The 9758-nt window shown below is 56.6% G+C and overlaps 3 protein-coding genes across 3 annotated transcripts in view; 1 reads left to right on the plus strand and 2 right to left on the minus strand.

The window, feature by feature from the left end:
* Positions 1 to 745: 745 nt before the first annotated feature.
* P884DRAFT_300041 (C-type lectin protein) lies at positions 746 to 5299 on the minus strand (the record flags this gene model as incomplete). Its single annotated transcript, XM_069444731.1, has 13 exons — positions 746 to 815; positions 922 to 1138; positions 1359 to 1513; positions 1620 to 2047; positions 2129 to 2204; positions 2299 to 2992; positions 3589 to 3875; positions 3955 to 3976; positions 4042 to 4055; positions 4153 to 4267; positions 4353 to 4591; positions 4690 to 4808; positions 5045 to 5299. The coding sequence occupies 13 exons, from the start codon at positions 5297 to 5299 to the stop codon at positions 746 to 748; spliced, it is 2691 nt and encodes an 896-aa protein (XP_069297301.1).
* A 2612-nt stretch (positions 5300 to 7911) lies between these two features.
* P884DRAFT_201293 (uncharacterized protein) lies at positions 7912 to 9071 on the minus strand (the record flags this gene model as incomplete). Its single annotated transcript, XM_069438349.1, has 2 exons — positions 7912 to 8893; positions 8953 to 9071. The coding sequence occupies 2 exons, from the start codon at positions 9069 to 9071 to the stop codon at positions 7912 to 7914; spliced, it is 1101 nt and encodes a 366-aa protein (XP_069297302.1).
* A 596-nt stretch (positions 9072 to 9667) lies between these two features.
* P884DRAFT_201263 (uncharacterized protein) overlaps positions 9668 to 9758 on the plus strand; it is a gene marked incomplete at both ends in the record, with an annotated part of 1023 nt that continues 932 nt past the window's right edge. The window contains one exon of the mRNA XM_069438346.1: positions 9668 to 9740. Coding sequence (XP_069297303.1) covers positions 9668 to 9740 — 73 coding nt within the window. The remainder of the gene's footprint in view (positions 9741 to 9758) is intronic.

Here is a 9758-nt window from a genome sequence, read left to right on the forward strand (position 1 = left end):
GGTGAACCGCCGCGCTCAACGCGTCATCAGCTGGCTGGAACCGAAAAAAGGCGAGAGAGGGCGGGGTACCCCCTTGTTGTGGTTACACCGCATTCGCGAGAGTGGCTGTTGATGGGGGCGAATGACGCCCTCTCACGTGGCCAGGCGTCAGCAAGGGGTCGAAGGGGGTTTACACTAGGCTTACAGTCGCGTAATCCGGACACCGTGACTCACAGGCGACCAACCCACAACCCCTCCTTCATTACGGCCCCCGAGATTCCTGGGAGGAGTGCTTTTCCGAGCCCGTCCGTTGACCGATCGACCACTTGCACTCCCTGGACTCCCCGCTCGTCCGTCGGTCTCCGAAGCAGGAGGCAAGTGGGCTCCGGGGTATCCTGAGCAACTGTCCGAGGCCGTATCCCAACATTTTACCGAGACACTGCATGCCTTGTACGTTGTTGTAAACACTACGAACAAGAAGCAGGCGGTGCGAGATCGGTGCGAGATCGGTTCCGTCTGCGAATGACAAGGCACGGAGCTGTCACACCCTGTTATCAATTCACACAAGGTACTAGTATTTCTGGCCTTGAGAGACCAGAGTGAACCAAAGCTATAGAAAGAAAGTCACCGTTTCATCCGATGCTTCGTGTTTCGGCCGTCGGGGGGAAACAGCCTTGCAAATAGAGTAAAGCTATACTTCATCCGTCGCAAGAGCCAGAGAGTACGTACGTTCCCAGCCACACAATCTCTCAAGCTCTTGTTGCACTTACTCGACATCCCGCACAAGCCTTGCGCCGATCCAGGCATAAGGATAGTTGCGCTGGTACCAGTTGACGCTGTAGACATGCTTTCGTTAGCAGCTGTATATGCGGGATCCCTCTTCTCGAGACAAGCCATAAGAGCCAGCGAAGAACATAGCACGAGGGGGAAGTAGGCACTCACAAGCTCTTCCTCCCCGCAAGGCGTGGATGTGTCGCCCACGACCCGCCCAGCACGATGTTGTGCTTCTCATCAAAGAAGTCGGCCGTGTAGCCCGGGTACAGCGGCATGGCTTGGAACCCGTCCCACGGCCGCAGCACGCTGCTGGTCCACTCCCACACGCCGCCCGCGTCCGACTGGCCCCCCAGCTGGTTGCCCCGCGACATCACGGCGGTAGGGTCTATTTGAGAGCCCTGTCAGTACCGTATTCACTTTTCAAGTATTTTTTTTCTAGCGGGCAGAAGGTGAGATGGTCAGAAGGGAGTGAGAGTGTATACGTGAGTGGGGAGGAGGGCAAAAAAAAGGTGAGCTCGGCAAAAAAAAGGGGGGGGGGTTCTGGGAGGAGAAATCAATAACGAGAAGCATATAGAAAGAAAGAAAAAGGCCCAATTGTGACTTACGCCAGTGGCTGAAGCCCACATTCGCGCCGTTGAGATCGATAAAGAGGTCTTCCTGCGAGAGGCGGCGGTCCCTAGAATCGGCTTCAGAGCCGGCGTCGGTGCTGCCCGGAGGGGTGGCCGGAGGCGAGATCTCGACACCGTTGTTGGTGAGATGGCTGCGGTTCGGTCCTGGTTAGTTTTTTTTTTTTTTTTTTTGCCCTGCTGTCCTTTGTTTTGTTCTTGGACAAGACGATTGACGACCGGCGAAAACACATGACTTACCCGTTCACGGCCGGGACGGTCTGGCTGAGCTGGTTCTCGGCCTGCTCCTTCTTGAGGGCTTCCGCATGCTTGTAGATGCTGCGCACTTCCTCAAAGGTGGGGATGCGGCCGCCCATCCATGCGGCGCAACCCGCCAGCTCGTCGTACGACGCAAACACCGGCCAGTCGAGGGCGTGCTTCAGGGGCACCAGCCCGTAGACGGTGCGGACGGCCTTGTCATCGAGGAAGGACTCGGGAAGGGCGACGTCGTTGGCAAAGCTGTGGCTGTTGGTGGGACCGTTCTCATTATTGTTGTTATCAGCCTCCGCGGAATCGATGCCGCCTCCTGCTGCTACCGTCTCGTCGCCGGCCTTCACCGTCCCGCCCGGGATCTGTGCCCACGAAGCTGGGATCTTGGTGGTGCGAGTATTGTACAGGTATCGAGCATACTTCTTACGTTAGCCACGACGTTTCACCCCATTTAAAACATATCGAAGAAATGAGGGCCCGCTGAAACAAGAGCGCCCTACCTCTTCGTTGCTGATCGGCCTGCCCTGGGCCTGGAAGGCATGGACCTTGACGCGCCTCAGCGGTTTCTCATTGTCCCTAGATGGAGTCATCAGCAATCCAACAACATGCCCCGGTGGTACCATAAAAAGAAAAAAAGAAAGATAATAATAATAATAATAATAACTCATACCAGCCATAGGGAGCATGCGGGTCAGTCCCGTCCTCGGGGTCATCCAGGCCGATGACGACCTCCTGCTCGGGAATGTCGAACCACTGGTTGGGCACCCTCTCGGAGCGGGCCTTGGCCGCGAGGCTCTCAAAGTCGGGAGCCGGGACGCGGGGCGGGGGGCGGGTGCGGCCGCTCTGCAGCATCATGTAGAGCAGCGTCTCGAGGTGCATGGCCTCGTGCTCGAAGCCGACCCAGATGGCCCTCCCGACGTGGCGCGGGATCGCGTCGATGCCGGCCGCGTAGAGGCTCTGGAGCCGCGTACGCACGCGGCCCTGGTAGGCTCGGATCTCATCGACGGGGGGCCACTCGTCGGGGATCTCCGAGTGGGCGTGGCAGAGTTCCGGGTTGTCGACGTCGGGGTCGATGCCGCGCTCAAAGATGCCGTAGTAGGAGGCAGGGTCAGTGGCCGGTTGCTTGGTCGTCTTTGTCAGCTGGATGTCGAGAAATGTGGGGATGTGGCCCAGGTAGAAGATGCAGGCGTTGCGGAGCTTGATGGGTTTCTCCAGTATCTCCTCTGGCGGGAGCATGTCCCGGGTGACAACGTCCCAGGCCGCCCACAAGCCCTCCCAATCCCGCATAGACGGGAGGGCCGTCCGCGCGTAGATCGACGGAGTCAGGCTGAAGGCCATTCTCGGCCTGGCAAGCATATGAAGACCTGCACAAGCGGGAATCAGGTCAGTCAGGAAACCGGATTCTCCCAAGAGTTCAGTCGAAGAGGGGTCTCCCGAGAGACATGATACTGTCTAAGGAGCCCCTTGGGGTTCGGGCGTCGACCCCGCAGCCCAGAAGCCGCCAATAATGCTAGTGACGACACGCCACCGCGCTCGACTTACACGCGGGTGTCGGGTGTCGGGTATCGGATGACTGCTGTGGCCCCACGCTCTCTTATCCAGGGAACAACGTGGGGTAAGACTGCTTTTTTTTTTTTTTTTTTTTTTTTTTTTTTTTTTTTTTTTTTTTTTGGGGGGGGGGGGGGGGGGGGGGGGGGGGGGGGGGGGGGGGGGAGGGGAACGTGATGGTGGCTATTGGTCAAGGGCTCGTTCCGCAGGTAATACCCGCTTTTCATCTTTCTCTTCCTATCTCTTTTTCGTCTTCTTTTTCGTCTTCCTTTTCGTCTTCTTTTTCCTTTTTTGTTTTCTTTTTTTCACCTTTTTTCTCTTACCCCTTTTGAGGTGGGAATCTTGTGTGGTCGTAATATAAGGAGACATAACCCCTTTTCCACCAGTAGAAAAAAGAAAACAGAGAACTCACCGTATTCCTTGAGGTGCCTCCACTGGGCAATCTCGGTCATACGGGCCCGCATCCAGAGCTCTTCGGCTTCGGCTGCCGAGTACTTCAGGCTCTGTTCGACCTGGATTCGGTCGTGGGGTCGAATCCTCTCTCCCATGACAATGGTCTCGCGCACGGGGGCGTAAAAGGCCTGGTGCCGGCCACCTTCGGCATCGTACACATACTGGCCGATGACTCGCCAGTCCGTCTCAACGAAGGCGTTCTCGCCCAGAATCCTGTTCGCATGGCGGAGGCCGTTCAGAATGAATCTGGATCACGTCAGCGCCAGCTCACAGCCCACTCCGGGGGTCTACCGGCATGTTAAATGCCGTGGCCGGATTGGCATACTCATGGGTGAGGCCCTCCTTGTCTGAACGTTGAGTGGGTGGTTAGAAAGCCAGTATAGTCTCTCATCGCGGGAAGTTTCAATCTTACCGTTGTACGCGTGGCTGGCTCGCCGTCAGCGTCTCTTGAGATTCCTTATTGCTGCTGACAAAAAAAAAGGGGGGGGGGCCGGCTGGGAGGAGGGCTAAGAAATATACTTACTATACTTTGGCCGGGTCGTCACATGCGTCCAGGCCAATTAGCATGGTATCATCAGGACCGAGGACGTCGGCGAAGGACTTGAGGAAGGCTCCAGCCTCGCGTCGATCAAAGTTGCCTGGAGGAAGAAGGGCGTCAAGCCGATACAGATGCTTGCTTAGTCGAGGTCATGAGGAGGGGACAAGGCGAGTTGGGCGACTCACCAACGCTGGAGCCGAGGCTCAGAATACACTTCTGCCGCGTAGCAACGGTCGGGTCCTTGAGCCAGAGCCGGCCGTCATCGTAGGTGCCGAGCAAGCCGTGGGCGCGGACGTGCTTGTAAGGGGGCAGCAGAGCAAGGGTGCGCTCCAACTCCTGCTGGGAGAGGTCCAATGCGTAGTAGTCGATGTCCTTGGCGGCGTCTTCAAGCGCCTGCAGCAGCAGGTTCACTTTCCGGAGATTGCTGGACCCCGAGATACAGAGTCAAATCGAGTCAGTCAGTCAGCCAACTATTCATCTACGTGACCCGGATTGAGCCCAGCGTTGGCATCATCCACTGACCCACTGCCGAGCTCGATGACCATGGCCCCCGACGGAATGTACTTGACGATGTCGGCGGCATATGACTTGAGCACAGCGATCTCGTCATTGGTCAAGTAGTACTCCTCCAGGTAAGTGATCTGGGGATGATGGTTGGGAACCCCCAAAGTTAGCGTGGGGTGACCAAGACGCCACGGGGAGAGCCACGCAAAAAAAGAAAAGAAAAAAGAAAAGAGAAAAGAAAAGAGAAAAGAAAAGAGAAAAGAAAAGAGAAAAGAAAAGAGAAAAGAAAAGAGAAAAGAAAAGAAAAAAAGAAAAGAAAAAGAAGAAGAGGAAGAAGAAGAAGAGGAAGAAGAAGAAGAAGAAGAAGGCTCACCTTCTCGAACAGCTGCAGGCCGTTTTCATCGTAGAGTAGCAGGGTGGGGAGTTTCCTGGGCCCATCCCTCGCGTGGAACTGGGCGAGCACCTCGGCCTTGAGGTTGATCTCGACCGCCGCGTGGCGAATGTCGATGATGTCGGGTCCGGTAGCCGCAGCCGTCCTGAGAGGCGGCAAACCCTTCTTCTCCTTGATGGCCCCCAAACGGGGGGTAGCGCCTTGTGGCACCACGGTGGTCTCTTGGGCGATAGGCATGTTTGTTCTAATTGTTGTGCTTTTTGTCGAACACGGGGAGCTCGAGCTTCTCGACAGGGTCTTGAATGACAACAGCCGGGCATGTACATATAAATGAGCAGCTGGCCGCTTATTCAACTTGCAGTTTGAGTGAGCAAGATAACGGGTAGCAAATTGCAAGAACGAAGATGAGACGGAAGCATGCAAGGTACCTAAGTTCGAGGTACCTACCCAAGGTAAGATTACTTCGAGGCCATCCATCTGCGCCTAGTGTAGAGGTGGCGTGTGTAGAGACGTGCATTCCGCTGTACCTCCACGCAAGTACTGTAGTACGCTTGCTTCCAGGTTTCCACTCCCGCCGCGCCTTTTCCCACCTGAGGTAGGTCGGTAGGTACCTTCGATTGGGTGTGCGTCCTTGGGCAGTGCCCGTCGCGGTGGATCCAATGATGTGTCGCGCAGCATGGCTGGAGTTTTCGAATCCCAAGGTACTAGTACTGGTAAAGTACATGTAACTTGCCGGGATGTCAAAATATTGCAACACGATTGCTTTGCCTACGAAACCCAGTGAGAGTTCCGTTCTTGACGTCGCGGGCGAGGCTGTCCTCCTCCCCTCCCCTCCTTCTCCTCATCTTGCTCCTCCTCCTCCTCCTCCTCCTCCTCGTCGAAGCTCCAGAGCCTATGGCGGCCATTGCTCCAAAAAAAAAAGCATGCTACACCGCGTTAGAAGAGCGTTGAATGAGCCCTCCCGGGCTACGATGCAGTCTCGGCATTCCGGGCGGCCGCAAACGGGGTTTGGATCGATTCAGTACTGCACGAGCTCCATTTCAGAACAGATCCAGAACCGGGTGCAGGAACATGCACACCCCAGAAAAAAGGCTGCATAGGCGGCTGAATTGTTTTGTCATGGAATGACCACGAGCATTGCGGGGCCTGCTGCTGGGAGTGGGAGCTGGAGATGCAAGGAACAAATCACACGAGAGGATCGGATGCCGGGGGTGGAAGCGGCCCCACGCGCGGCTTACCCGGAGGGTGCGCGAGGGCGCCGACACTACTAGTAGACTGGGGAGTTACAGTAGTGTCGTTTCCGTGGCAGGCCCAAGAGAGCACTGACGAACCTGGAAGGCTCGGCCGAGCAAGCGCCAGGTTTGGCAGGAAACAACCTCGTCATGGGGCCCAGGGCAGCTCCTGCGGCCGCCCGCGAGATGCGCTCGCTTCATCGTCATCGCCCCAAAACCCCGCCATTGCCCTTGAATTACTTGCCTACCTAGGTATGTACCTACCTTACGTAGTAGGGTACCCCAGGTACCTAAGGTATGAGTCAGGTAAGGTACGTTGGTCAGGTACCTATTCGCGGCAACCTAAGGTACCAGGGTACCTTACATTATTTATTTATATAACTACTAGTAGTGTACTAGTACTCGAAGGACTGTAAGTCTATCTGCCTCAGCCCGAAGCCCGATTTACGTACGGGTACTAGGAGGGGGCCTAGCTACCTTACCAGTGTCCACTGCTATAGGTAGGAGATGCAACCCGCCGCTGATACTGCGCCCCTCACAGGGATCCCAGGAGCACTATGAAAAGGCCCTGTGAGACGGGCCAATGTTGTCAAGAAAGTAGACGGCCCCCATTTACCCCTCTCGACGTCGGTGAGACCCCGCGTTGATCAAGATTGCCGGTCCCTTTCCCAGAAGCTCTCAGCCCAGGAACCGGAGATACGTCAACAAGGAGGGGTCGCCAAAGCTACCGTTTTGGAACGGATTCCCGTCCTTTCACGTCCCGTGTAGCTCGAAACAATCCTCCTGACAAGAAATTACGAGCAACCCCAACTCAAAATCTGATTGTTCTCTTACTATCGATGAGCGGCGCGCCGAAGCTGACGAAGAAAATTAGGACCGCTCAGGCAAGCCGCCGGGCTTTCCGTAACGGGACTCCTTGCAGCCCGGAACAATGCCGTCATCGACGTCATCCCCACCGAGAGGAAGATCATCCACCCCCACGTCCGGAGTGCCGGGTCCCACACGCTCGATGGTGGGGTTGGGAAAGAGCGGGGGCTACGACTTCTCTCCGTACAGTACGCCGAGTATACCAGGTTTTGAGAAGAACAAAGCAAACAATCAGGTGGTACCCGGTTGGTTTTTGCATGTGCCTTGATGGTGGCAGGCCGACCGCGGCATAACCGAGAGTTCCATGTGACAGTGTCTACTCATCCCTTAGCAAGATGTCAACGCTCAACCACGCAGAGCACGAAACGGGGATTGCTGGTTCATCCAGGACGCTGCTCAACTGGTTAGTGTGTACTCCGTACTACCGCTACAACTCGTGGGCAATTCCAAATTTCAATAAGAATACGGCCAAAAAAACACAAAAAAAACACAAAAAAAAACACAAAAGAAACACAAAACAAAAAAAAAGAAAAAAAAAGGGCCACCTCCGACCCGATTCCCTATTAGCCTAGTACCCTTTTTTTCGCCTAGAACAAACCAAGAACGCCTGATGATGCTACATCGCTTGCCGCCAACCGCCTCAACATCAATAAACTGGACCTCTCACTGTTTTTCTCTAACCCCCTCGAGTACGCTAGGGCCAACAGGCAACAGCAAAGGACTCCCCTCTCCCCTCGCCCCTCCCCTTCCTCAGATATAATTATCCACCATCTCCCAGATCTGCGACGTCATCTTTACCCCTTGCTCGGTGATGATGCCGTCGATGAGTTCCGGGTCCGTGTAGTCGACCTCGTCCTGCTCGGCAACCATACCGGCGGCTTCCGGGCCGAGGTCGACCCCGATGTTGTCGAACTTGCTAATGTCCTTCTGGTTGACGCCGACGCGGTTCACCATGGGGTAGGCGATCGGAGTCTTGCGGCAGATCTTGTGGGTCTCGGCGGCGACGTAGAAGCGCTTGATGCCGCCCTTGACCGTCTTGGTCAGGTGGGCCAGCTGGGCGGTGCCCATGCCCGAGATGATGCCGCCGTTCTGCATCACGACCTCGGTGCCGACCAGGACCAGGTTGATCTGCTTCTGGTTGCCCAGCACGTAGGCGACCTTGTGGGGGGAGATGGTCTCGACCTCGAGCCCGGCCTCGCGGAGCTGCGCCACGGCCACGTCGCTGCGCCTGTTGTGCCCATCGACAACGTAGATGACCTTGAAGTGCTTGCTCGGGTCGGCCGCGGCGCGGAGGAGGATCTTGGTCACCGTGCGGCTGCCCCCCGCCGTGAGCACGACCTTCCCGTCCGACACGTACCGGCTGCCCCAGATGGCAATGCTGTCGCGGTCGGCCTTGGCGCGCTGGGCAAAGAGGTCCTTGTTGTCGAGCAGGTGCTGGCGCGTCTCTTCGAAGCTGAGCACGCGGTCGGTGCCGCTGCCGGACGCTGTTGCGGTGGGCCCTCTAAGCGACCGCAGCAGGTATTGCTCGAACAAGTCGGCGCCGGCGAGTAGCGGGAGGGGATTCGGCACCGAGGCAAGAAGCTTGGCCTTTTCTTTCTTAACGATCTCGACTAGTTCCATCGCAGTTGACGAGGACGTTACCCGGAGCAGCTCGATTAGGGACTCGATTGCGGCAACGCCCATCGTGAGGTCGCGGTCGGAATTGAGCAGCTCGCGGTAGGTGCGAACGATGCTGTGTCTTCGTGAGCCCGGCCCAGAAAGAGACATCCACAATAATGGACGAGTACGTACTCGAATGTTGCCCCATTCTCACGTTGCGGGGTGTTGGAGGTAGAGCTCGTTCGAACGGGACATTGCTGAGTCGCGGCCCCTGCGGCGGGTGCCGGTTGTGATATAGAGTCGGCTTCCATGACGGTTGCGAAAAAGATCGATGCTACGAAAGTAGGAAGCGGGCTGCGGAAGAGCATACAGCTGCTCGGGAAATTGGCGGTGCAGAACCTGGTGGACGTTTGTGACCGTCCGGTTTGAGGGAGGGCGCAGCACGAGAAATTGAGCGAAATATCAGGGCTCGAAAGAAGAAACACTCAAGTATGCAGCGGGGATTCGAATCGGGTTGTCGCTAGGTATGTAAATTCTCGAATCACCCGACAGAGCGTAGTATCATACCTATGCTGCTATGAGAGAAGTTGCAGTGCCTTGTTGGTGACTCAAAGCAATTGAGCCCCTCGGGGAGGTCATTTTGCCAGCGCACACCGCCCTCTGGCTTGTTGCGTGCCCCGCTATCCTGGCTTGAAGCCCGCCGGCTCGGGAGGGGCATGGCGGGGTCGCTCGGGCAGTGCAGCAATAGGCACCCGGTCGGATTCCCCACAGAAACCGGCACCTCCCCGGGCAAGTACATACCGAGCGGGCAAGTAGTAGAAAGTTCCGCTCCTGCCAACTTCCAGTTGCTCAAAACGAATAAAGAAACAAAGAGACACACGCACAATACTAACCCCTCAGGTGAAACATGGACCCCTCGGCGACCATCGACCCGGCGACGGGCCGTCCGCTGCCGCCCGATGCCATCGTACGGATTCTCCGTAAGGCGGACCCCCTCC

The sequence above is a fragment of the Thermothelomyces heterothallicus genome, assembly GCF_042370625.1.
Source record: "Thermothelomyces heterothallicus CBS 202.75 unplaced genomic scaffold P884_scaffold_12, whole genome shotgun sequence".
NCBI lineage: Eukaryota > Fungi > Ascomycota > Sordariomycetes > Sordariales > Chaetomiaceae > Thermothelomyces > Thermothelomyces heterothallicus.